The sequence below is a fragment of the Thalassophryne amazonica genome, chromosome 19 (genome assembly GCF_902500255.1).
Source record: "Thalassophryne amazonica chromosome 19, fThaAma1.1, whole genome shotgun sequence".
Classification (NCBI taxonomy): domain Eukaryota; kingdom Metazoa; phylum Chordata; class Actinopteri; order Batrachoidiformes; family Batrachoididae; genus Thalassophryne; species Thalassophryne amazonica.
Window position 1 is genome coordinate 13,339,579 of NC_047121.1, and position 25,973 is coordinate 13,365,551.

Consider the following 25,973-nt stretch of genomic DNA (forward strand, 5'->3'; position numbering starts at 1 on the left):
ACATTTTTCATTGTATTCTGACATTTTAAGAACCAAAACACTAATCAGTTAATCAGGAAAACAACCGTAAGTTGCAGCCAGAGTGTTCACCTGAGTGTTCATTATCAAATGAACAGACGTAGAATTGCTTTGGAATGTTTTTGTGACAGTTTTCTTCAGTGTCATGAATAAAGATCTATATACAGTACTGTGCAAAATTCCTAAGCACAGTTAATGTGCGTAGGACTTTAAAAGTAATCTGAAGCCTGATCTCATAATCATGTTTTTCTGAGAAGTCACGCATCACACAGCCACCAAAATCAGCATGATAGCTGATACGTTCTGACTGAACCTTCAGGGGAAGAGGTCGAATGAGGACAGACCAGAGAGGGTCAACAAAATTTTACCATCCTGTCCAATAATTCCTCCTTTTTCAACAAATGAGACTAACAAATGTCAACAAAGGTGCATATGTTGCATTTTGCCTAAATATGATCACGCTACACAGCGTTTTGGTGTCAAAATGGACACACATTCGGTGGCCAAGCTACACAGAGTCATCGAGAACTGCCATAACTATTTTAGTCCATCGGAGTTCCCCATGACATCACTGGGAATTCTATTAACATTTCCTTACTCCTTAGACTTACAGTTGTATTTGAATACAGTGTCATCTTCAAAACCAGGTGTGGCCTTAAAACTAATACTGTGCTCTCTCTTTCACTATAACAGTGTAATTTAAATCAAGGTGCAATTTTCCCATCACGTACTGTAATGATGGTATCAATGTGTTATCTTATATTTTGACATCACAATTCATTTAAAAATGTGTATCCACTTATCTTTAAAACTACATGCTTTAAGTATTCTGTGAATTATAAGAACCAGGATTACATTTTACCAACCTTTAAAAATCATTTTTTGAAATTGAACAATCTTTGTTGCCATGTATGAGGCAACACCAGCAGGTGAGGTCTGGAAGCAGGCATCAATGCCAAGTGTTGCCTCATCCACTGCACCACAGAGCTGCCCCAGAGCCTAGATAGCAACCACCCCAACAGGTTCATCCCTATCTCTCAAAAGTAACCATCTACTGCATTTGCACCCACCTGGTGAAACTTTAGTGTTTTCTTGGCCTTTTCCAGTTTCTGCAGTCCTCAACACTGAGGCACCTGTGTGCTGGATCACGCCCAAAGAAACAAAACACATGACCAAAATGTTGTCGCCGACATACCCTCAGTACGCAAATGATACTCCTCAGGTGAGTCTCTACAAATAACCACTTGATTGGCAGAAATCCATTCCAGCAGCACCTGAGGATTCTATAAGAGACCTAGTACAAAAGGCATCCAATCATCACTTCAGGTCATTAATTTACATTGAAGTGTCACAGCCATATAGTCAAGTCAAATCAAATTTTATTTATATAGCGCCAAATCACAACAAACAGTTGCCCCAAGGCACTTTATATTGTAAGGCAAAAGCCATACAATAATTACAGAAAAACCCCAATGGTCAAAACGACCCCCTATGAGCAAGCACCTGGCGACAGTGGGAAGGAAAAACTCCCTTTTAACAGGAAGAAACCTCCAGCAGAACCAGGCTCAGGGAGGGGCAGTCTTCTGCTGGGACTGGTTGGGGCTGAGGGGAGAGAATCAGGAAAAGGACATGTTGTGGAAGAGAGCAGAGATCAATCACAAATGATTAAATGCAGAGTGGTGCATACAGAGCAAAAAAAGGTGAATAAAAATAAACACTCAGTGCATCATGGGAACCCCCCAGCAGTCTAAGTCTATAGCAGCATAACTAAGGGATGGTTCAGGGTCTCCTGATCCAACCCTAACTATAAGCTTTAGCAAAAAGAAAAGTTTTAAGCTTAATCTTAAAAGTAGAGGGTGTCTGTCTCCCTAATCCGAATTGGGAGCTGGTTCCACAGGAGAGGAGCCTGAAAGCTGAAGGCTCTGCCTCCCATTCTACTCTTACAAACCCTAGGAACTACAAGTAAGCCTGCAGTCTGAGAGCGAAGCGCTCTATTGGGGTGATATGGTACTATGAGGTCCCTAAGATAAGATGGGACCTGATTATTCAAAACCTTATAAGTAAGAAGAATATAGTAAGAACTTTAGCACCAGAACTAATGATGTAAGGGATCAGAGCGGTCCATACGGAGCACCCCCATGATTCTGCACACATTATCTGTAGATTAATTGCAAAGATGACATAAAACAAAATACACATTTAATGTTACAGTGACTTGTTTCTAAAAGTATTAATGGTGTAACCCTCAATGCAGATTGTCAGTGAAATCAAACTGAGTGGAAGGAGAAGCTGCCCGTTCATTTGAAAGGAGCATGTTAAAAGCAAAGGATGCTGCCTCGTCCTCCACTGGAGACGACCCATGAAGCTCAATGCATGAAGCTCAATGCATGTTGCTTCCCAAGTACAGCAATAATAATCACTAAAATGTTGTTACTATGCACCACACACTCATCTGCAACTGCTTACTCCAATTAAAGGTCATGGGAGACTCGAGACTATTCCAGCAGCAACCTTAAAATGCAGTCAGCTTATCTCCTCATTGGGTCATACGTACCTCTGGGGTAGGTTTCTACCAAGTACTTCAGGTAACTTGTGTTCACACACAGTTGCAAGAGTGATCACATAATATCTTGCATATTGTGTGCACTCTGAACGAACACACACACACACGGTGCCCAATACTTTTGCACAGTACTGTAGTTACTTACATATACAGTGCAGGTACAAATAAATATAGACAGTGCATTCAATATCCACATTAACATAAGAATGCAATAAGCATACTTTCTGTCCTTCATATTCTTGGCTAATCATAACTGGACAGCAGCCAACAATCTAAATAATAAGTTGCTCAATGGACCAGCAAGGTGTTACTTTATTAATATAAATTTATAACTTGCTACATATGCAGCAAACCTATCAGTGATTGTGAATCTCACAGGTTTTGAAGACATTCCTTTGATGGGATTAAGTGGAAATTGTTTTTGAACACAAAGGTCTTCAACATAAAACAAGCAGTCATAGTCCAACTTAGATTTATAATGGCATGATCAAAGTTCTGTGAAGTCAGCTATTATACCGAGTAATTATTAAACAGGTGCCTTCAGCCACAGCAGTCCAAGGACTACAAACCACCAAACCTTTAAGATCCTCGCTCACATACCTCAAAGTGCAATCCTCCCTTCTTTTAATATCAAAATCCCTATTTCTTCCATTTCCACACTAACAGCAGTGCACCAATACCCACTCCTACTGCTGTAAGAAAGTACAATTTTGAGTTGGAAGACATTGTTTCCTCAGTTTCCTGAAGATTTTTCAGCTCTGGTTTGCAATCAGCTGGCACAGGCTCAGAGGGGGGGCACTTGGCATTGCAGGGGCTGGTTAAATTCACAGCGGTGGCAGATGGTGGTGCAGAGGTGGTTTCTTTGGCCATCTCACCTTGCAGCCTCGAGGCCCGGCCATCTAGGTTAAGAACAGATGGCTCTTCAACCACATGTAACACATTCTCTCGTACATCCTCCAAATCCAAGGAGCTCTGGCAGAGGGACTCGTAGTGATTCTCTTCTGGTTCATTATAACGAAGAGTCTCCACAGCAGTGTCATTATCCTGGCACGGCAGTACATAAATGCCACTGAGAGGGGTGGGGTTACCAACACTGCATGCAGGAACATGGATGGCGGTCCCAGGGTCTGAGTCAGCATTGCTTATTTCTAGACGATCACTATTACCTGAATATGGCTCCACCTGTGCACCGGATAAAGCAATAGTCGGACTGGTGTGATCTTGTGGTTGAACACTGATGAGTTGTCCTGGTTTGCTCAGACAAACAGTATTGTCATCAAGGCAAGAGGCGTCCATCATCTGGTTGGAGGCTGTGTTGGTGGTTTCTGCCTGTGGGTGCCTTTGCAAATCCTGCAGATTACATTAATATCACATGTTTAATTTTGTTTTGATGTTGTACAGATTTCAGTATTTTTCTAACTCTTCTATGTCATTAAAAGCCCATTTTTACTCAGGCACTGAATGAGTGAAACGCTATAATGGTGAGCAGACATCCATCAACAGCACAGTGCAGACACGCATCAGTGCATAAATAAAGGACGAGTATTAGGAGGAGTGTAGTTTAGTCTAATGTAATGTCACCATTTTCTGCAGCCATAAAAATGACTGTAGCCATTAATTAACTGCATAAAATACAGTGCACCCAGAAAGAAATCACATGTACGCAAGTATTCACATCTTTTGCCATGAAGCTCAAAACTGAGCTCAGGTGCATCCTGTTTCTACTGATCATTCTTGAGATGTTTCTGCAGCTTAATTGAAGTCCACCTGGGGTAAATTCAGTTGACTGGACATGATTTGGAAAGGCACATAAGGTCCCACAGTTGATAGTGCACGTCAGAGCACAAACCAAGCAGGAAGTCAAAGGAACTGTCTGTAGACCTCTGAGACAGGATTGTCTCAAGGCACATCTCTGGGGAAGGGTACAGAAACATTTCTGCTGCTTTGAAGGTCCCAATGAGCACATTGGCCTCCATCATCTGTAAATGAAAGAAATTTGGATCCACCAGGACTCTTCCTAGAGCTGACTGCCCGTCTAAACTGAGCGATTGGGGGAGAAGGGCCTTAGAGAGGTGACCAAAAACCTGATGGTCACTCTGTCAGAGCTCCAGCATTCCTCTGTGGAGAGAAGAAAACCTCCCAGAAGGACAACCATCTCTCCAACCAGGCCTGACAACCAATCAGGCCTGTATGTTAGAGTGGCCAGACGGAAGCCACTCCTTAGTAAACTGCACATGGCAGCTCGCCTGGAGTTTGCCAAAAGGTACCTGAAGGACTTTCAGACCATGATAAACAAAATTCTCTGGTCTGATGAAACAAAGACTGAACTCTTTGCTGTGACTGCCAGGCATCATGTTTGGAGGAAACCAGACACCATCCCAGTGAAGCATGGTGGTGGCAGCATCATGCTGTGGGGATGTTTTTCAGTGGCAGGAAATGGGAGTTTTGTCAGGATTGAGGGAAAGATGAATCAGTGTACAGAGACATCAAATCAAATCAAAAATCAATTTTATTTATATAGCGCCAAATCACAACAAACAGTCGCCCCAAGGCGCTTTATATTGTAAGGCAAAAGCCATAAAGTAATTACAGAAAAACCCCAACGGTCAAAATGACCCCCTATGAGCAAGCACTTGGCGACAGTGGGAAGGAAAAACTCCCTTTTAACAGGAAGAAAAGGATCCTGGATGAAAACCTGTTCCAGAGTGCTCTTGACCTCACACTGGGGCAACGATTCATCTTTCAGCAAGACAGTGACAATAAGCACACAGCCAAGATATCAAAGGAGTGACTTCAGGACAACTCTGTGAATGTCCTTGAGTGGCCCAGCCAGAGTCCAGACCTGAATCTGACTGAACATCTCTGGAGAGATCTGAAAATGGCTGTGCACCGATGCTCCACATCCAACCTCATGGAGCTTGAGAGGTGCTGCAAAGAGGAATGGGCAAAAGTGCCCAAAGATAGGTGCACCAAACTTGTGGAATTATATTCAATAAGACTTGAGGCTGTAATTGCTGCCAAAGGTGCATCAACAAAGTAGTGAGAAAAGGGTGTGAAAACTTAAGTACATGTGATTTCTTTTCTTTTTAAATAAATTTCCAAAAACAACTTTTTTCATGTTGTCATTGCTGACAAACACCCCCCAAGTGCGCAACTGCAAAAAAGCCTACCGGACATGCCTCATGACAAATCGGCCTGACTTCGTTGCAGTCACTCGTCATCAGTGGTGTTCGCAGAGACACCACTGGTTCTGACAGTGTTGTGAGTAGAATTTACTCCATTTTGGAATAAGGCTGGAACATAAAATGTGAAAAAAGTGAAGCACTGTGAATACTTTCTGGATGCACTAATTATTTTCAAGTTGTCTTTTGCCTGGATTCTCTTGTCATACTGCGTATATTTAAAAAATACTAAATAGAGTCAACTATGTTAATATCTCATCACAAGGGCTAAACTGTGTATCAGTTTTCCAAAACACCTCACTACTAAGACGATTTAAAAACAAATACACAGGTCAGGTCCAGGAGCATGCATTAGTGGTCCACACTGCTGCATCCACCAGACCATGGAACAGCCCTGGATCCATGATTACACCCACCAAAGCAGACAACAAGTCCATCCCCATCTGTCAAAACTAATCATCTACCTCCTGCAACCAGGGGTAATCTGGGCATCACCTTGACCTCTTCCAGTTGCTGGGGTCCTCAGTGCTTAAGAATCTGCTCACTGGATCATGCACAAAGTGGCAAAAATATTAGAGCTGATGTTTTCTCATGGAAGTCACACAACATAGTTTCCAAGTCTCACAACCATACAAGAAGCATCAAGACTTGGACCTTCATTCTCCTGCAAATGTATTGGCATCGCCAAATATCTCTGTCCAGTTTCTCGATCTAACGACTGATGTCCCAGAGACATAAATGTCACTGGCAAGATAAGTGAGTCTCTCCACAAGTTCAACACTTTCCTAACAGAAACACCTCCACTTTTTTAAACGTTTGTGTCAGCAACATGCTTTTAGACATTAAAAAAAAAATAGCAATTTGATATTTTCCTATTAAGTAGTTGAGACGTACCAGTCCAGCAGCAGGTTTAGAGGTTTGTCCAGGCTGCAGAACAGAAGAAGGTACCATGTCTCGAGGTGGAGTGGTTTCCTGAACTGGAGGCTTCTTTGGTGTCATGACAACGGCCTGATTTAGTGGGACATTCTGCGATGGGCTGACCTTGATGGCTGGTGTACGGAGATGATCAGAATAAGATGGGTTATCCTGTCTGTCAGGATGTGATGGTTCAGGAATTTTCACAGAAACCTCACAATCAAGTGTGCTTGCAATGTTTGGAATGCCAATTTTATGACCATCCTTCACATCATCGCCTCTTTCATGACCATACTTCAGCTCATCAAAGTTTGCTTTTGGCTCCTGCTGTGCATTAATTCTTCTCTGTGGTGGTGAAGGTGTGGTCGCTGGATAGCAGTAGGTCTCAGGGGATGGAGGAATGGGCACAGTTGCTTCAGGAGGCTGTGGGTTTTCAGGTACCAGCTGAAGTGGGGAAGCTGCTTTTGGTGCTTGTGCTGGTGATGTCTGGGGGGATGCTGGCTGCACAGGAATTTGCAAAGAAGGTGGCGTATGGGCAACTAGTTCTGACAGTGCCTGGATGATTGGCTGTGGAGGAACTGAGGCTTCAGATGGTGGAACAATAGATGCTTCTCTGCTGCTACCACTCTCTGGAATGGGATTGGGCACTATGACAAAGAACAAAACAACAACTTTATTTCATTGATTTAAATTTCTGTGTTCTGAGAAACAAAAAAATTTATGGAACAAAATATTCTATAATCATTGCTTATTTAAGTGATCACTGGCTGCACAAACAGCTGTGCATGAAAATTTCCCTTAAAAATGGCAAACTCCCTCTCCCTCTGTGTTTTTTTTTTTTTTTTTGGTATGTTGTGAACGCTAATGAGACATCTATGTATAATGTTTTACCTACACACCTGACCTGAAAATCAACAAGTCAGAGATTTTACAATCTGGAGATTCATGTTCAGTAACTCACTCAACAAGAGTGCAACTGAACACTTTCATTTTCAGTTCCACTTTTCATAAGTTGATGTAAAAAGATCCAAGACTTCTTCAATGCACCAGTCAAAGGTTTATTAACCTCAAACTTTGTTGACATATTTGGTAAAACCTGTAATAATTAGCACTTTACAAAGAAAAACCAGCCATCTACAGGTGTGCCATATCAAAACCTGCCAATTAAACAGCATGATTATTGCACAGGTGAGCCTTGTACTGGTTACAATAAAAGGTCACTCTAAAATGTGCAAACCTTTATTAGGTACTGAAATCTGGTATGACCACCATTTGCCTCACACGATGATATATTTCATTTGTATAGAGTTGATCAGTTTATTGACTGCTGCCTGTGGAATGTTGGTGCATTCCTTTTCAAAAGCTGTGTAAAATTGATGGATATTGGCAGGAATTGGAAAACTTGATTGTCCATATACAAAAAAATACTCAATAGGTGACATATCTAGGGGATACACAGGCCATGTAAAAACTGGGCTGTGTTCAGCTTCCAGGAATTGTGTATAGATCCTTGCAACATGGGGCTGTGCATTATCATACTACAAGATAAGCCAATTGTGGCAGATGAATGCATTAAGATTGTGTCAGTAAAATCCATCCATGAAAATTCAGTAAGGTATATCTTCTATAATACATGCCAATTCTAAGGTAGAACTCTACGAGTGTATATTAAGGTATATCTAAATATCTAAAAAAAAAAATTAAAGGAGTAGAGCCACGTAGGTATCTGGTCTTGAGAACCAGGGATGGTAGGTTAAAACAATCCCCACCACCATCAGATGGCACCCACAATGCTGATGCTAGCAAATTGGTCATCCTTATGATGCCATACACACAGTCTACCATCTAGGTGTGGGGGCAATCTCTACTTGTGTTTCAGCTGCCCCAATCGTACCGGTGTCACAGACCAAACTGTCCCCCCCCTAGAAATGTGTCATTTGGAACCACAGCAGCACGTCTGAGACGCAATCTCTACATCCAAAGCGTTCAAAGGGAATAATGTGATTATTAACCATCAGATGACAAGGTAAAACGTCTTAAATCATTCTAAAGTCAGTTTTAAGTAGAAACGCGGCCGTTTTAAGTAGAAAACGAGGTGATAATTGGTGAGTCATTATTGCTCTGAAATGCTATATGGCCCGCAGCAGCTGCTGTGCGCTCAAATCTTCAGATATCTCTTACTGAGATAGAAACGAGTGACTTGCTGGTGACGCTCAGAAACAACGCATGCGCAGTGAAGGCAGAACGGACTGATTTTTAGGGGGACTGTTCGGTCTGCGACACTGGCTCACCACAGCAGATCCAGTAGAGATCCACATTGGGATTTGGCACGTTTTGTGCCAGAAGCCCTTCCTGACTTAACTGTAATTCTACATGGGGAAACACACATAGCCCCTGTACTTCACAAGTCATCTTGCAACCAAGCAATAACCAGGACCTCTGGGATATGACAGTATCAAGTGTACACATATCAGACTGGTTGCTATTTAATTTTATGATACAAGAATCGATTTTTAAAGTCCAAAATGGATAGAATTCAATTTCAGTTGCTGGAGGAAACAAGGTGGACATGCAGTACCACTTTCATTCACCAGAGGGCGAAATGTACTATAGACCTAATCTGAGTCATGACATCACCTATGTTCCAAACAGCCACAAGAAAAAAATAATAGCGGACCTGAAGAAATTTCTGTGGAGATCAAACTGAGCAGTTATGAGTATTTACTTAAAATAGCAGCAGCCATAAACTGCAACAAATTAAGAATAAAGTAAGTATGTATGGTTAAATGTTGAGACAGACTGTCCATGATCAACCCTTAAGTGTGGTGGACCAAAATGTGAACTCTGGGGTTCGCACATCCCTGGTGACCAGAGATGTGCGAACCCCAGAGTTGTCCATCTCTTTGATCAGAAGTGCCTGCCGATATGGGGTGGATGCACTAAACAACATCCAATTTTCACTTTGAACATAAAAAAAAATATCAAAGGTTTAAAACCAGTTCCCTGCATGGTGTGCTGTGGCAACATCATGATATACCAGTTAAGTGCCTTTTCACCACTTTTTATGCAGCCACCTATTATTGGGCTGCATCAAAAATGTGATGTACAGTAGAGTTCAGAATAATAGTAGTGCTATGTGACTAAAAAGATTAATCCAGGTTTTGAGTATATTTCTTATTGTTACATGGGAAACAAGGTACCAGTAGATTCAGTAGATTCTCACAAATCTAAAAAGACCAAGCATTCATGATATGCACACTCTTAAGGCTATGAAACTGGGCTATTAGTTAAAAAAAAGTAGAAAAGGGGTGTTCACAAAAATAGTAGCATCTGCTGTTGATGCTACAAACTCAAAACTATTATGTTCAAACTGCTTTTTTAGCAATCCTGTGAATTACTAAACTAGTATTTAGTTGTATAACCACAGTTTTTCATGATTTCTTCACATCTGCAAGGCAATTTTGTTGGTTTGGAACCAAGATTTTGCTCATTTACTAGTGTGCATGGGGTCATTGTCTTGTTGAAACACCCATTTCAAGGGCATGTCCTCTTCAGCATAAGGCAACATGACCTCTTCAAGTATTTTGACATATCCAAACTGATCCATGATACCTGGTATGCGATATATAGGCCCAACACCATAGTAGGAGAAACATGCCCATATCATGATGCTTGCACCACCATGCTTCACTGTCTTCACTGTGAACTGTGGCTTGAATTCAGAGTTTGGGGTCGTCTCACAAACTGTCTGTGGTCCTTGGACCCAAAAAGAACAATTTTACCAGTCCACAAAATATTCCTCCATATCTCTTTAGGCCAGTTGATGTGTTCTTTGACAAATTGTAAACTCTTCTGCACGTCTTTTATTTAACAGAGGGACTTTGCGGGGGATTCTTGCAAATAAATTAGCTTCACACAGGTGTCTTCTGTCACAGCACTTACAGGTAACTCCAGACTGTCTTTGATCATCCTGGAGCTGATCAATGGGTGAGCCTTTGCCATTCTGGTTATTCTTCTATCCATTTTGATGGTTGTTTTCCATTTTCTTCCACGCGTCTCTTTTTTTTTGTGGCCATTTTAAAGCATTGGAGATCACTGTAGATGAACAGCCTATAATTTTTTGCACCTGCGTATAAGTTTTCCCCCTCTCCAATCAACTTTTTAATCAAACTACGCTGTTCTTCTGAACAATGTCTTGAACGTCCCATTTTCCTCAGGCTTTCAAAGAGAAAAGCATGTTCAACAGGTGCTGGCTTCATCCTTAAATAGGGGACACCTGATTCACACCTGTTTGTTCCACAAAACTGACGAACTCACTGACTGAATGCCACACTACTATTACTGTGAACACCCCCTTTTCTACTTTTTTTTTTTTTTACTAACAGCCCAATTTCATAGCCTTAAGAGTGTGCATATCATGAATGCTTGGTCTTGTTGGATTTGTGAGAATCTACTGAATTTACTGGTATCTTGTTTCGCATGTAACAAAAAGAAATATACTCAAAACCTGGATTAATCTTTTTAGTCACATAGCACTACTATTATCCTGAACACTACTGTGTATACATTTTTTTTTTAAACAAAAATGCAATTCATGATATATAGTCTTTAGACATGTATTATTTCACTTTGTGGTCTTGGTTTACAAAAAGGAAACAAATCAAATATTCTAGTATCAAACTGTAATACTTACTGAATTGCATTTCTTAAATATTGTGACACGTCTCAAGTCAGCACTTAAATATTGTGATGTGTATTGTACTGTGAGGTAAGTGTATTTTTACAGCCCGACATCTACCAAGTACACTGTAAACCAGGATTTGTTTGTGAAGAGAACAAAGTGCACACGTCATCAAAGGTGAGCATTTACTATCTCACTGAGTCTCAACAGCTTGGGAATGACATTTATGAGGGACTTGCAAGAAGTTGTGTGACATTCGCTGGGCATCACTATCCCTTCACTTGAGTCATGGGGCATTGTGCCTGAATTTTGAATTTCCAAGCTGCTGAGGCAAATAAGGTTCTTGCCAAATAAGCAAATTGCGCATCTCGATCCATGCTGTGCATTACGGGATTGACTGTCTGCCACTGCTACCAACCAACATGGTAAAGATGACAGACTGCAATATAAACATGAGTGATCGGTGCAGGTTACATAAGTTTAAAAAGTGGGATGTTGATGAATTGAAACTTTTTTGTAAGCGCTGAGGTCTCTGTTTTTATGGTGAACACAGAGACAAACCTACATATTTTGTATACAGCGCTATAATTGTAAATAAGCTCTGTGTTCTAACCACTGAAGAGATGAAACAAATTGGACAAGATAATGCAGACTTGTTACACCCAACCTCCTGAAACTGACTGATGGAACGACTGGCAAAAATACCGGTGTAAACATGTATGTAGATATCACTAAATATTTGATGGAAAATGTTGAGCAAGCACTCTTAAAGCAGCACGACAAGGAAGGTTTAGTCATTGTTTACATATCAGAGTTTTCTCTTCAATGGGAAAGGTGTTTAAAACAAATAATGGTTTGCATGTACATTCCGGAGCTTTGTGCTCCCAGTTATGACACACCAGCTTTCAAGTCTGTAATAACTGTTTGCACAGTCAACAACAGCACAAAGTGCTCCTGAGATGTTTATACTCTATACATGTATACTTCACCTGAACTTAAAGCTTAAGGTTTAAACACAGTTAAAGTTACACAGCTCCCATAACACACATCATCAGGCTACCTGGATTTTGTAGCCAATCAAAGCTCACAGTTCAAAATAGTAATGCACTTATACTCACAGAGCCATTGTGGACACAGTAAAGCTCTCTGAAAGTAGTCGTAACATTTGAGAATGGTGAGAGAACTTTGTGAGGGGTTGATGACACACTTTTCCTGTTATATGATCAGAGAGGAACAGCACTTCTGGAAGCGGCTGAGTGAGCCCAGCAGCCTCCAGCCACCTGACTCTGCAGCTGGGCCAGCTCCGTCCCTCTGTTCACTCATGTCAGTGGGCTGGACAACACTTGTCTGGCCCAGGAGGAGCTGTGCCATCCAATGTAAGTAGGCTTTATGCATCAGCCCAGTCGTGCAGTCCGGCCGTGCACACGTCAGTAGGATGGACAAGATTTACTGTTTTTCTTTTCTTTTTTGGAGGACCACAATGAAATTGTGTCATGCCATTTTGTGTTATCCTTATGCCCCCTTTACACAGGATGATCTGCAGAGGTGACACAAAAACACCTTTCTGTGTAACTGCGTCAGCGACCCTGGTGTGTGCCGTTGTCTCCTGTGGAGTTTGTGCACTACAGATGACCACACATTTCCATGGAGGTCTGCCACTTTTTTGACATATATTCTGGATTTTGAGCAGTTTGTCCTCACTATTCATGTGCATTGAGAGAGAGAGAGGATAGAACAAGCTAAATATTAAATGGTTCATTTTCCACACTCGTCAGTTTAAATTTATCTTGTGTGGGTGTGCTTGTGTACGTATGCGTTTCCCTGTCATTCAAGGGAAACGTCAGCTAAATCTGCAGAAAAATGATATCACTTTCAATAGACTTTATATCACTGAAAACAACTGACAGCCATGAAAAACAGAAATTTCCAAAACCCATTGCAGGGACTGAAAAAAGACACGACTGTTGTCTTTTTCAGAAAACTCACTGCTTTTGTCTTCTCTGCATGAGTTAAACTCTGGATTATACAATTCATGAAAAAAAGGACAAAACTGTGGTGAGTCCACAATGAACTTAATGTATCTTCTCATATATTAAAATGTTCCATGCAATGTGTTTCAGATAGGTGCTGTCGGACACATGGCAGCAGGGGAAAAGAAACAACAACAAAACCCCTGCACACACATACAGTGCACATACAGATACATAGAAAAAAAAAATTATTTAATATTTAGCTCATTTTGTCTTTCATGATGACAGTTGTTTTTATTAGTTAGTGCTACACATCACATTAGTTACTTGTCTGATGTGACATGCTTTCACGTGCACTTGCGCTAAATTGACACCGGAGCTTTCAGAAGTCCAGAATGAAGTATCAGCTGCAAGAAAAGTAGAAGACAAACTTCTACACCTGATCTCGGCTCAGATTTGAACATGCACAAAATTTTCTGATGAATTCTGTGGACATCAACTCATTTTGTGCTTTATAAAATGAGCTTTAATCATAAAAATCACTGCACACAGCCCAGATCATCGTACACCCGCTGGCTGTGATATTGAAAGGATATGCTCTTATTTCTCCGAGTTCACATCCAAACTCATGTCACAGTTGATGATTTGCTGTTGCCAAGGTCATGCGTGTCCATTGGATGGTCATGCAGTGGTCTGTCAGGTGTTTTTGGGTGGCCTGTGTGGTATGTGTGTGTCTTCTGGGCTTGGCGAGTCTTCTGTGGAAATCAGGTGCAGCTTCATACTTCACAGCGACCATTGCAATCATGGTGGTTTGTGAGAGGATACAGAGAGGAGAGCAGCTGAGCACCGCTTTGGAGTCATGCGGCATTAGATGCAATTTCATGTCTGGACAAGGACCACTGGAAAGATCCCGTCCCTATGTAAAGGGGGTTATAGCAATTTACAGAGAGGTGACCATTGCAGCACAGCAGGGAGCATTTCCAGAGAATCTCAGGAGCCCGTGCATGAGTTGGGGAGTGCTTCGAGCTGATCACAGAGCCCAGCGAGTGCAGGATCATACAAGGGGAGGATTGGTCATTCTAATCCAATTACACCTGGTACGCAAATCTGATTGGTTAATCGTATGAGATTTCCGACCATAAAATATCGTGTTGACGGTGGCAAACACTTGTATTATTGTTGTATTCACATTTGTTGTATTACTCTGCGCCCTGACTGCATTGCTACACAGATGTCAATAATGGCGCTGTCAGCTGCGAGTGAGAGAAACTGGTGGCGCGATGACGATGCCGAAATGGATGAATTTAAGCTACCATAAGAAAGTACTGATGTGGATTTTGATACAGAATTACTCAATGCAGTAGATAAAATGGAGAAATCTGTGGGTCTGCTCACAGAATTTCCAGTTTGGCATGCAGACGCTGTTGCTACGGTAAGCTTCACTGACCGATGTAATTCACAGCAGTAATTGATATTGCAATTACTGCTGTGATAACCGATAAATACAATACTAACGATGATTATTTGATGACTCAGAACCAGGAATCAAGCAACATTTCCCTAAAACTACAGCCTATGTAACAGTTTTATCAAACTATATTATTCTGTGTGTTTAGAGGTTCAGTGGTGAAGCAGTCTTTCACTGAAAACACGGATCCAGGTCGAATTACTTACAGAAAGTTAACTGAATTGAATTATAATTGGAATAACCCCATTGTGTCTGATGATTTGCGGATGTTAATGGTGGCTTTTACGGTCGCAAACTGAGTTTTACCAGCGATGCGTTAACTCAATTTGTGACCGTAAAATCCAGCATTAATGTCCGCAAATCAGACACAACAGGGTTATTCCCTAATTGCCAGGAGGAGAGGACAGTGGATCCAGCAGGGATGATAATAGTGATGAGATGCAGCTCCTGGACATTATTGTGCAAGTCGGTATGTGTGCTGTCCACACTTTCCATCCTGGTTTTTAAAATTATTATTGTTTACAGGGCTATGCCATACTGCCTACAGTCTGGGGAATTTCCACAGCTTCTTTTCACATAATTGTGTTCTGTGCTGATAAGGGATATAGCGAACTACATTACCCATAATGCTGTTCAGACAGAAAACCACACAGACCGTCTCCAAGCCTTCTTTAAAAATGCACTACCCAGCATAACGGTGTCAGGTGCCTTTTCGCAAACTCTAGGTGGTGCCATGACCTTCTTCCTGTGAGGCAGCAGTGCTAACCACTAAGCCGCCATGCTACCCGTGCAGGATGGTATATTTTAATCGACTGACAAAGTTTGATCCAGATCTTATCCAGATTACAGATTTTGTGGCCATTTAAATTTAACATTGAAAACCACATTTAATGTATATTTTACATTATATCTTACTCAATTACTCTCGTATTTGAAAGTGAGGTGCAGACTGACACTCACTATCACCTGACAAAGTCTGATCCTGATCTGATCCAGATTATGAATTTTGTGGACATTTGAATTTAATCTTAAAGTCCATTTAATGTACATTTTGCATTATATCTCAATCATTTATGACAATAAGGTGCAAAACTGACACTCTCAATGAATAAACTAAGTTTGATCTGCATCTGATCCATATTGCAGATGTAGGGGATATTTGACTCTTTTTAACATTGAAAAGCCCTTTTGATGAATTTTTTTTTTTACTTAGATTGAGGTTAGTTTTTTAGGTTTTGTATATTCAGAACTACATATATAACTTTGACCTTGAAAATTTCTTCCAAGGTAAAAATTTGTGGAATTGGAAACTAGTGTTGGCAGAGATTTGTGCGCTATGAACGCAGTGGTGTAGTCTATTTATTTCACCAGGATTCAAAGGTATATCCACAGCACTGATCAGATGTGCATTTAATATACCTTTCTAGTTTTTAATAAATTTGCAAAAATCTAAAAAAAAAAAAAAAACCTTTCACATTGTCATTATGGGGTACTGTGTGTAGAATTTTGAGAGGAAAAAGAATTTCATCCATTTTGGAATAAAGACTAACAAAAAATGTGGAAAAGTGAAGCACTGTGAATACTTTCCAGATGCACAGTATGCTGACATGATAATGTCATCACTTCCTGTGCCGAGTGAAAGAACAGAAGAGATCAGAAAAGAGACTGAAAAGGACAACACAATAATACCCTGTGCCCAGACCATTTGAAAGAGTGGGAGCAGATCTGTTCAACTGCAATGGCAAAAACCATAGCAGTTACTTTTACTTTTCAAATTATCTTGAAGTTGCAACACTCCAGACAACATCTAGCAAAGTGGTCACTGTGTTCCTGAAAACAGTTGTTGGTGTGCCAAGTCAGCTGGTATCAAGCAATGGTCCAAGTAAAGAATTTGCTGACTTTATTAGTAAATGGGGGTTCAAAATTAGAACATCCAGCCCACATCATCCCAGATCAAATGGCCTTGCACAGAGCTCAGTGAAGGTTGTCAAAGGTCTCATAAGGAAAGGACATGATGGAAAGGCAGATTTTCATCTTTGTTTAATGATCTACTGATGTGCACCACTCAGAATGGCCCATCACCAGCCCAGGAGCTGATGGGACGACGCATATCAATCAATCAATCAATCAATTTTTTTATATAGCGCCAAATCACAACAAACAGTTGCCCCAAGGCGCTTTATATTGTAAGGCAAGGCCATACAATAATTATGTAAAACCCCAACGGTCAAAACGACCCCCTGTGAGCAAGCACTTGGCTACAGTGGGAAGGAAAAACTCCCTTTTAACAGGAAGAAACCTCCAGCAGAACCAGGCTCAGGGAGGGGCAGTCTTCTGCTGGGACTGGTTGGGACTGAGGGAGAGAACCAGGAAAAAGACATGCTGTGGAGGGGAGCAGAGATCGATCACTAATGATTAAATGCAGAGTGGTGCATACAGAGCAAAAAGAGAAAGAAAGTGCATCATGGGAACCCCCCAGCAGTCTACGTCTATAGCAGCATAACTAAGGGATGGTTCAGGGTCACCTGATCCAGCCCTAACTATAAGCTTTAGCAAAAAGGAAAGTTTTAAGCCTAATCTTAAAAGTAGAGAGGGTGTCTGTCTCCCTGATCTGAATTGGGAGCTGGTTCCACAGGAGAGGAGCCTGAAAGCTGAAGGCTCTGCCTCCCATTCTACTCTTACAAACCCTAGGAACTACAAGTAAGCCTGCAGTCTGAGAGCGAAGCGCTCTATTGGGGTGATATGGTACTACGAGGTCCCTAAGATAAGATGGGACCTGATTATTCAAAACCTTATAAGTAAGAAGAAGAATTTTAAATTCTATTCTAGAATTAACAGGAAGCCAATGAAGAGAGGCCAATATGGGTGAGATATGCTCTCTCCTTCTAGTCCCCGTCAGTACTCTAGCTGCAGCATTTTGAATTAACTGAAGGCTTTTTAGGGAACTTTTAGGACAACCTGATAATAATGAATTACAATAGTCCAGCCTAGAGGAAATAAATGCATGAATTAGTTTTTCAGCATCACTCTGAGACAAGACCTTTCTGATTTTAGAGATATTGCGTAAATGCAAAAAAGCAGTACTACATATTTGTTTAATATGCGCTTTGAATGACATATCCTGATCAAAAATGACTCCAAGATTTCTCACAGTATTACTAGAGGTCAGGGTAATGCCATCCAGAGTAAGGATCTGGTTAGACACCATGTTTCTAAGATTTGTGGGGCCAAGTACAATAACTTCAGTTTTATCTGAGTTTAAAAGCAGGAAATTAGAGGTCATCCATGTCTTTATGTCTGTAAGACAATCCTGCAGTTTAGCTAATTGGTGTGTGTCCTCTGGCTTCATGGATAGATAAAGCTGGGTATCATCTGCGTAACAATGAAAATTTAAGCAATACCGTCTAATAATACTGCCTAAGGGAAGCATGTATAAAGTGAATAAAATTGGTCCTAGCACAGAACCTTGTGGAACTCCATAATTAACTTTAGTCTGTGAAGAAGATTCCCCATTTACATGAACAAATTGTAATCTATTAGACAAATATGATTCAAACCACCGCAGCGCAGTGCCTTTAATACCTATGGCATGCTCTAATCTCTGTAATAAAATTTTATGGTCAACAGTATCAAAAGCAGCACTGAGGTCCAACAGAACAAGCACAGACATGAGTCCACTGTCCGAGGCCATAAGAAGATCATTTGTAACCTTCACTAATGCTGTTTCTGTACTATGATGAATTCTAAAACCTGACTGAAACTCTTCAAATAGACCATTCCTCTGCAGATGATCAGTTAGCTGTTTTACAACTACCCTTTCAAGAATTTTTGAGAGAAAAGGAAGGTTGGAGATTGGCCTATAATTAGCTAAGATAGCTGGGTCAAGTGATGGCTTTTTAAGTAATGGTTTAATTACTGCCACCTTAAAAGCCTGTGGTACATAGCCAACTAACAAAGATATTTAATATAATAATAATAATAATATTTAAGATCGAAGCATTAAATAATGGTAGGGCTTCCTTGAGCAGCCTGGTAGGAATGGGGTCTAATAAACATGTTGATGGTTTGGATGAAGTAACTAATGAAAATAACTCAGACAGAACAATCGGAGAGAAAGAGTCTAACCAAATACCGGCATCACTGAAAGCAGCCAAAGATAACGATACGTCTTTGGGATGGTTATGAGTAATTTTTTCTCTAATAGTTAAAATTTTGTTAGCAAAGAAAGTCATGAAGTCATTACTAGTTAAAGTTAATGGAATACTCAGCTCAATAGAGCTCTGACTCTTTGTCAGCCTGGCTACAGTGCTGAAAAGAAACCTGGGGTTGTTCTTATTTTCTTCAATTAGTGATGAGTAGAAAGATGTCCTAGCTTTACGGAGGGCTTTTTTATAGAGCAACAGACTCTTTTTCCAGGCTAAGTGAAGATCTTCTAAATTAGTGAGACGCCATTTCCTCTCCAACTTACGGGTTATCTGCTTTAAGCTGCGAGTTTGTGAGTTATACCACGGAGTCAGGCACTTCTGATTTAAAGCTCTCTTTTTCAGAGGAGCTACAGCATCCCAAGTTGTCTTCAATGAGGATGTAAAACTATTGACGAGATACTCTATCTCCCTTACAGAGTTTAGGTAGCTACTCTGCACTGTGTTGGTATATGGCATTAGAGAACATAAAGAAGGAATCATATCCTTAAACCTAGTTACAGCGCTTTCTGAAAGACTTCTAGTGTAATGAAACTTATTCCCCACTGCTGGGTAGTCCATCAGAGTAAATGTAAATGTTATTAAGAAATGATCAGACAGAAGGGAGTTTTCAGGGAATACTGTTAAGTCTTCTATTTCCATACCATAAGTCAGAACAAGATCTAAGATATGATTAAAGTGGTGGGTGGACTCATTTACTTTTTGAGCAAAGCCAATAGAGTCTAATAATAGATTAAATGCAGTGTTGAGGCTGTCATTCTCAGCATCTGTGTGGATGTTAAAATCGCCCACTATAATTATCTTATCTGAGCTAAGCACTGAGTCAGACAAAAGGTCTGAAAATTCACAGAGAAACTCACAGTAACGACCAGGTGGACGATAGATAATAACAAATAAAACTGGTTTTTGGGACTTCCAATTTGGATGGACAAGACTAAGAGACAAGCTTTCAAATGAATTAAAGCTCTGTCTGGGTTTTTGATTAATTAATAAGCTGGAATGGAAGATTGCTGCTAATCCTCCTCCTCGGCCCGTGCTACGAGCATTCTGACAGTGTGACTCGGGGGTGTTGACTCATTTAAACTAACATATTCATCCTGCTGTAACCAGGTTTCTGTTAGGCAGAATAAATCAATATGTTGATCAATTATTATATCATTTACCAACAGGGACTTAGAAGAGAGAGACCTAATGTTTAATAGACCACATTTAACTGTTTTAGTCTGTGGTGCAGTTGAAGGTGCTATATTATTTTTTTCTTTTTGAATTTTTATGCTTAAATAGATTTTTGCTGGTTGTTGGTGGTCTGGGAGCAGGCACCGTCTCTACGGGGATGGGGTAATGAGGGGATGGCAGGGGGAGAGAAGCTGCAGAGAGGTGTGTAAGACTACAACTCTGCTTCCTGGTCCCAACCCTGGATAGTCACGGTTTGGAGGATTTAAGAAAATTGGCCAGATTTCTAGAAATGAGAGCTGCTCCATCCAAAGTGGGATGGATGCCGTCTCTCCTAACAAGACCAGGTTTTCCCCAGAAGCTTTGCCAATTATCTATGAAGCCCACCTCATTTTTTGGACACCACTCAGACAGCCAGCAATTCAAGGAGAACAGGCGGCTAAACATGTCACTTCCGGTCCGATTGGGGAGGGGCCCAGAGAAAACTACAGAGTCCGACATTGTTTTTGCAAAGTTACACACCGATTTAATGTTAATTTTAGTGACCTCCGATTGGCGTAACCGGGTGTCATTACTGCCGACGTGAATTACAATCTTACCAAATTTACGCTTAGCCTTAGCCAGCAGTTTCAAATTTTCTTCAATGTCGCCTGCTCTGGCCCCCGGAAGACAATTGACTATGGTTGCTGGTGTCGCTAACTTCACATTTCTCAAAATAGAGTCGCCAATAACCAGAGTTTGATCCTCGGCGGGTGTGTCGTCGAGTGGGGAAAAACGGTTAGAAATGTGAACGGGTTGGCGGTGTACACGGGGCTTCTGTTTAGAACTACGCTTCCTCCTCACAGTCACCCAGTCAGCCTGCTTGGGATCTGCCAGGGGGGAACTAACGGCGGCTAAGCTACCTTGGTCCGCACCGACTACAGGGGCCTGGCTAGCTGTAGAATTTTCCACGGTGCGGAGCCGAGTCTCCAATTCGCCCAGCCTGGCCTCCAAAGCTACGAATAAGCTACACTTATTACAATTACCATTACTGCTAAAGGAGGCCGAGGAATAACTAAACATTTCACACCCAGAGCAGAAAAGTGTGGGAGAGACAGGAGAAGCCGCCATGCTAAATCGGCTAAGAGCTAGTAGCTACGCTAACCTAGCGGATTCCTAAAAACACGCAAAGTGAATAATTTAGAGGTGATTCAGCAGAAGGAGTGCTTTAGTTAAGGCACGTAAAGATTACACTGGGGAACAAATCGTAATCTAGATAACTAGATCAATCTAACTGCGCAGATTAAACAGCTAACAGATACAGAAAAACACAGCTGTGCTCCGGAACAGGAAGTGATACAATACCGCAGTGAGAGCCAACCACCAGTAGAGGCAAGCATATGCAGAACTTACCAATACAGGAGCATCTGTTGACACCAAAAGGAGGCACAAACTCAAAACAAATAAAATAAGAGAAAAACAGAAACAAAAACAGTGACATGACATCAGAGCCGAACAACTGTGCAACTTCAAGCCAGGAGAACCTGTCAAAATTCGAGATCACGTGACTGGCATCGGGGACATCCAAGGATCAGTGGAAAGAGAAATAACACCACGCTTGCATCAGATCCAGAACTTTGGAACTTTGCTGAGAAGAAACTGTGCTGATATCAAGCCAGTTTACTGTGCAACAGCCTGACAGTACACTTCAAACGTGGACACCACAAATGACCTGGCTGAGGAACCACTACAAAGCCGACCGCGGGATCCTGATGTGCCATGCAGAAACAGCCCAACAAAAGCACCAGTGAAAACACCTGGCAGACCAAAGTGAAATGTTCAAGTGCTTAGAAGACTTACTGAAACCTGATATAAAAAAAAAAAAGCTAACAGAGCCTGGTCCGAGATATATCTGTGCAATAATCATGCAGTTTAATCAGCATCTAAATAAGTCACACCCGTCAGGTGACTTGATTATCTTGGCAAAGATAAATTGCTCACAAACACTGGTTTTGTGAACAAAATTTGAGAGAAATAAGCCTTTTATATGCCCAGAAGAAATCTCAGTTTTGTTACTTCAGTTCCTGGAAAATAAAATGAAAACAAAAACAAAAGTGTTGAGCATATAATTAAAGTAAACACTAGTACATGGTACACATACTACATACGCTACAGCAAGTAGCGTATGAGTTGACTTACGGTTGAACCCTCTCAGAGAGTTGTACTCTTTTCGAATTGCAGCAGCCACTGTAGGTTGCTCACATGACTCCAGCGCTGCAATGAACTGCTCCGGCCAGTTTTCTCTTCTCCGCAGGCACTCCAAGAGAAGTACCATGGCATTATAATTGCCACACATTTCTCTTTTTGCTTCTATTGTCTCCTAAAATTGGATGCAAAACAAAAATACATCTACTTAGAAAGATGAAAATAAAAATAATAATTAAGCAATGACAAATGATCCCCCCCACCTTTCATTTGCTCATGTTAGGTGTTGCCACAGTAACTCATCTCTCTTGATTTCATCTTGTATGTCATCTTCCTCTCACACACCATCCACCTGTACGAGGTCTGTTAGAAAAATATCGGACCTTTTTATTTTTTGCAAAAACCTGATGGATTTGAATCACGTGTGCTTGCACGAGCAAACCTTGAACCTTCGTGCGCATGCGTGAACTTTTCCACGCCTGTCGATTGCATCATTTTCTGGTAAGCAGAAAATGGGTGACTTTTCAGTCGTGTGACTATCCGAGAAATTGTGGAAATGGTGGGCATGTCACAGCATGTCCTGTGAGACTTCAACATGAAGGCGCTTTTGCGCCGCGGCCGTCAGTAGCAGCATGAAATTCACAGCCACTCTTTTCATGGCCAAATCTTCTGTCACAGTGGAATGTACCGATAAAGTGCTGATGTCCACCTCTTCCGCAATTTCTCGGACAGTCACACGACGGTCCTACACCACCACAGCGTTCACTTTGGAATGACCTGGTCGTTTCAGCATATTGATGGCCGACTGGCGCGTGGCTCGCTCGCCACCGTTGTGCGGGTGTCTTTAAACTGGTTGTACCGCTCCTTAATCTGTGTGATGCCCACAGCATCGTCACCGAAAGCCGTCTGAATCATCCGAATGGTTTCCACCTGGCTGTAGCCCAGTTTCTGGCAAAATTTGATGCGGTGCTGCTCCAGTCGTTCCATCTTTTTCCTTAAAATGAAAATCCGCTGAGTGCACTGCACACGTCCCACACAAAGGCTGCTTACCAGGAAATGACGCAGTCGACAGGCGTGAAAAAGTTCACATGCGCATGAAGGTTCAAGTTTGGCTCATGCAAGCACACGTGATTCAAATCCATCAGGTTTTTGCAAAAAATAAAAAGGTCCGATACTTTTCTAACAGACCTCGTATTTCTTCCCTTGTCATATCAATAAACCTCCTCGTCGGCTGTCCTCCTTTCCTCCTACCTGATAGCTCGATCTTCACAGTCCTTTTCCTGACACACCCCGTATCCCTCCTCTGCAGTGTCCATACCATCTCAACTTCACATCTCCAACTTACCACCATATGACCAAACGAATGACTGATCTCTATATATACATATACATATATACACACACACACACACACACACACTGTATTTCCATTTGTATGGGATGTGTGTTTTACATGTCTATGGTAACCTGTACATTATCTAATGACTATAACATAATTTAAAATCATCATTTAGATTAATAATGATAATTTAGATAATGATCACATTAATTCCAACAGAATTAATGATCACAGGTTTTTAAACAATGACAGTGGCTCTAGTTGAATGTAATAATAATGTGTAGTGAGGAGTGAAATAATTATTGGTGGTTGTTGTGTTGCTGTGAAAAAATCCCAGTAAGAACGCAGACATATATTTTCTTTCAGTTTAAGTCATTTACAGATGGCAGTTAATTACTTCAGGACATCTTGATTGCAAACCCCATCTCTGCAGAAATATTTTATTTTCTTTGGGTTACTACATGCATACCACCTGTGACCCGATCCAGGAACAGTGCCAAGTTTGACTGAGGTGTGACACCTGTCAAACGGTAACACGCACATTTCAGGAGATATTTTTCAGTATTCATGTGTTGTAATTCACGGTCTGCAGACAATTTGCAATTTGCAGCCGATTCATGTTTTGGGGTTTCATGGGATTAAATAGATCCAGGCACTTATCCTGGTCTGGAGCAGGCTAGCTCCACAAAATAGAGCTCTATGGTGTCTTAACACATACCACTTCACGGATATATTGAGCCAGGATAACCACGAAATACTGACTTAATCCCTTATCCTACTTTTGTGCCATGGGACCCTGGTCTTCAAATAAGAGAATAAATCAAATTTAGGTTCAAGTCCCCCCCCACGATGAAAGTGACAATACAAGTACATCTTGATTGTTTGATTTCAACTCCATTGTGCGAGTGTACAGGAGAAAACTTGCAAAACTTATGCTACTTAGCAATTTCAGCTAAGTAAGCCCAAATACTTATGGCCTTGATGTTAAAAAGTGGTTCAAAACATTAACACAATGTAAAACATTCCAACAAAAAAATAATTTAAAGAGACAACCCCTTCTCCCTCAACACACATACACCAACATAAAACTTCAGCAGAATTCCTTCTGCAGTGGCAGACTGCAGGAGGCAACGTGAGACACGGTGCTTGTCCACTCGTTTCTTCAAAGCCAGAAATCCATCGATGGCTAGCACTGTGAAGGTTATGACGGTAGAACTTCTAGCGCAGTGGTCTCAAACTGGTTCCAGAAAGGGCCAAGAGGGTGCAGCTTTTCTTTGCAACCACCAACTCCTCCAGGTCAATTCACTGATTAATATCACTTTGAGCAGATGGAATCAATTAATCAGTGAAATCACCTGGCAGAGTGGGTGGTTGCAAAGTGGGTGGTTGCAAAGAAAACTGCACCCTTTTGGCCCTTTCTGGTATCAGACCTCTGTTCTAGCATCTTAACCTTCACAAAGCTAGCCATTATCCTGGAACACTTCCTGTTTTCTTGCACGAGTCTTTCAAAACAAGAGCACATTTCAACATAACCTTCAATTACACAACTACTATAAGTGTACACTGATGACATCGCAACAGGTAAAATGAGGAAGAGATGAAAAAAACATTGTGAAAACTTTTTTTTTTGCTTTTTATGATGGGTTATTATTATTATTATTTAATTTTGGATGGCCGTTCAACCAACTTTGGTTAAAAGGAGATGGGCTGATGCTCGAGAAGGGGCGGCCCAGCATGCGGATACGGTACTTCTACAATGAACCAGATGTGCAACATGAATAGAAGGGCATCCAGTGTAAACTGTAAGCCAAATCCCAATGTATATCTCTCCCAGATCTAATCCCAGTAAACGTAACAACAATAATAATGCTAATCAACCTACTGATACAGCTAGCACTTCAAATCAGAGAGACCATCATCAACAGATGATTTTTTTATGCTGAAAAAATAAGAATGAAAAACACAACTTTGGAAGGTCCTTAAACCTAATGGAACCTACTCTGTCATGAGAAGTCAGGCAAGGCAGATAGAGCATGATTTCTCTCACTTTTACCACGCTCACAATGGTGGACATATTCTTCCGTACATAAGTGTTGTACAGCTTCTCGTTTGTATGGAACATCTGTAAAACAAGAGAAAGAACAATATAAAACACAAACCTACAATCCTCAGATAATTAAATAATGCTAACTATGAGCACCTAAATAATCATGAAACATCAGATATTCTCCCATATAGTAAATAAATGTCAGTTTATCCTTATGCAAAGAAAAGTCCC

General features: G+C 41.1%; 1 protein-coding gene across 3 annotated transcripts in view; it reads right to left on the bottom strand.

Annotated features, from left to right (window-relative positions):
* Positions 1-3,027: 3,027 nt before the first annotated feature.
* mavs (mitochondrial antiviral signaling protein) overlaps positions 3,028-25,973 on the bottom strand; it is a 32,118-nt gene continuing 9,172 nt past the window's right edge. For 2 of the 3 annotated variants that reach the window (XM_034195595.1, XM_034195596.1), the window contains 4 exons: positions 25,695-25,817; positions 22,351-22,531; positions 6,658-7,325; positions 3,028-3,931 (listed from right to left, as the gene is read on the bottom strand). In XM_034195595.1, the coding sequence (XP_034051486.1) occupies positions 3,221-3,931; positions 6,658-7,325; positions 22,351-22,531; positions 25,695-25,817 (1,683 nt within the window). In that variant the 3' untranslated portion in view covers positions 3,028-3,220. The remainder of the gene's footprint in view (positions 3,932-6,657; positions 7,326-22,350; positions 22,532-25,694; positions 25,818-25,973) is intronic. The other variant, XM_034195597.1, reaches the window with a different exon arrangement.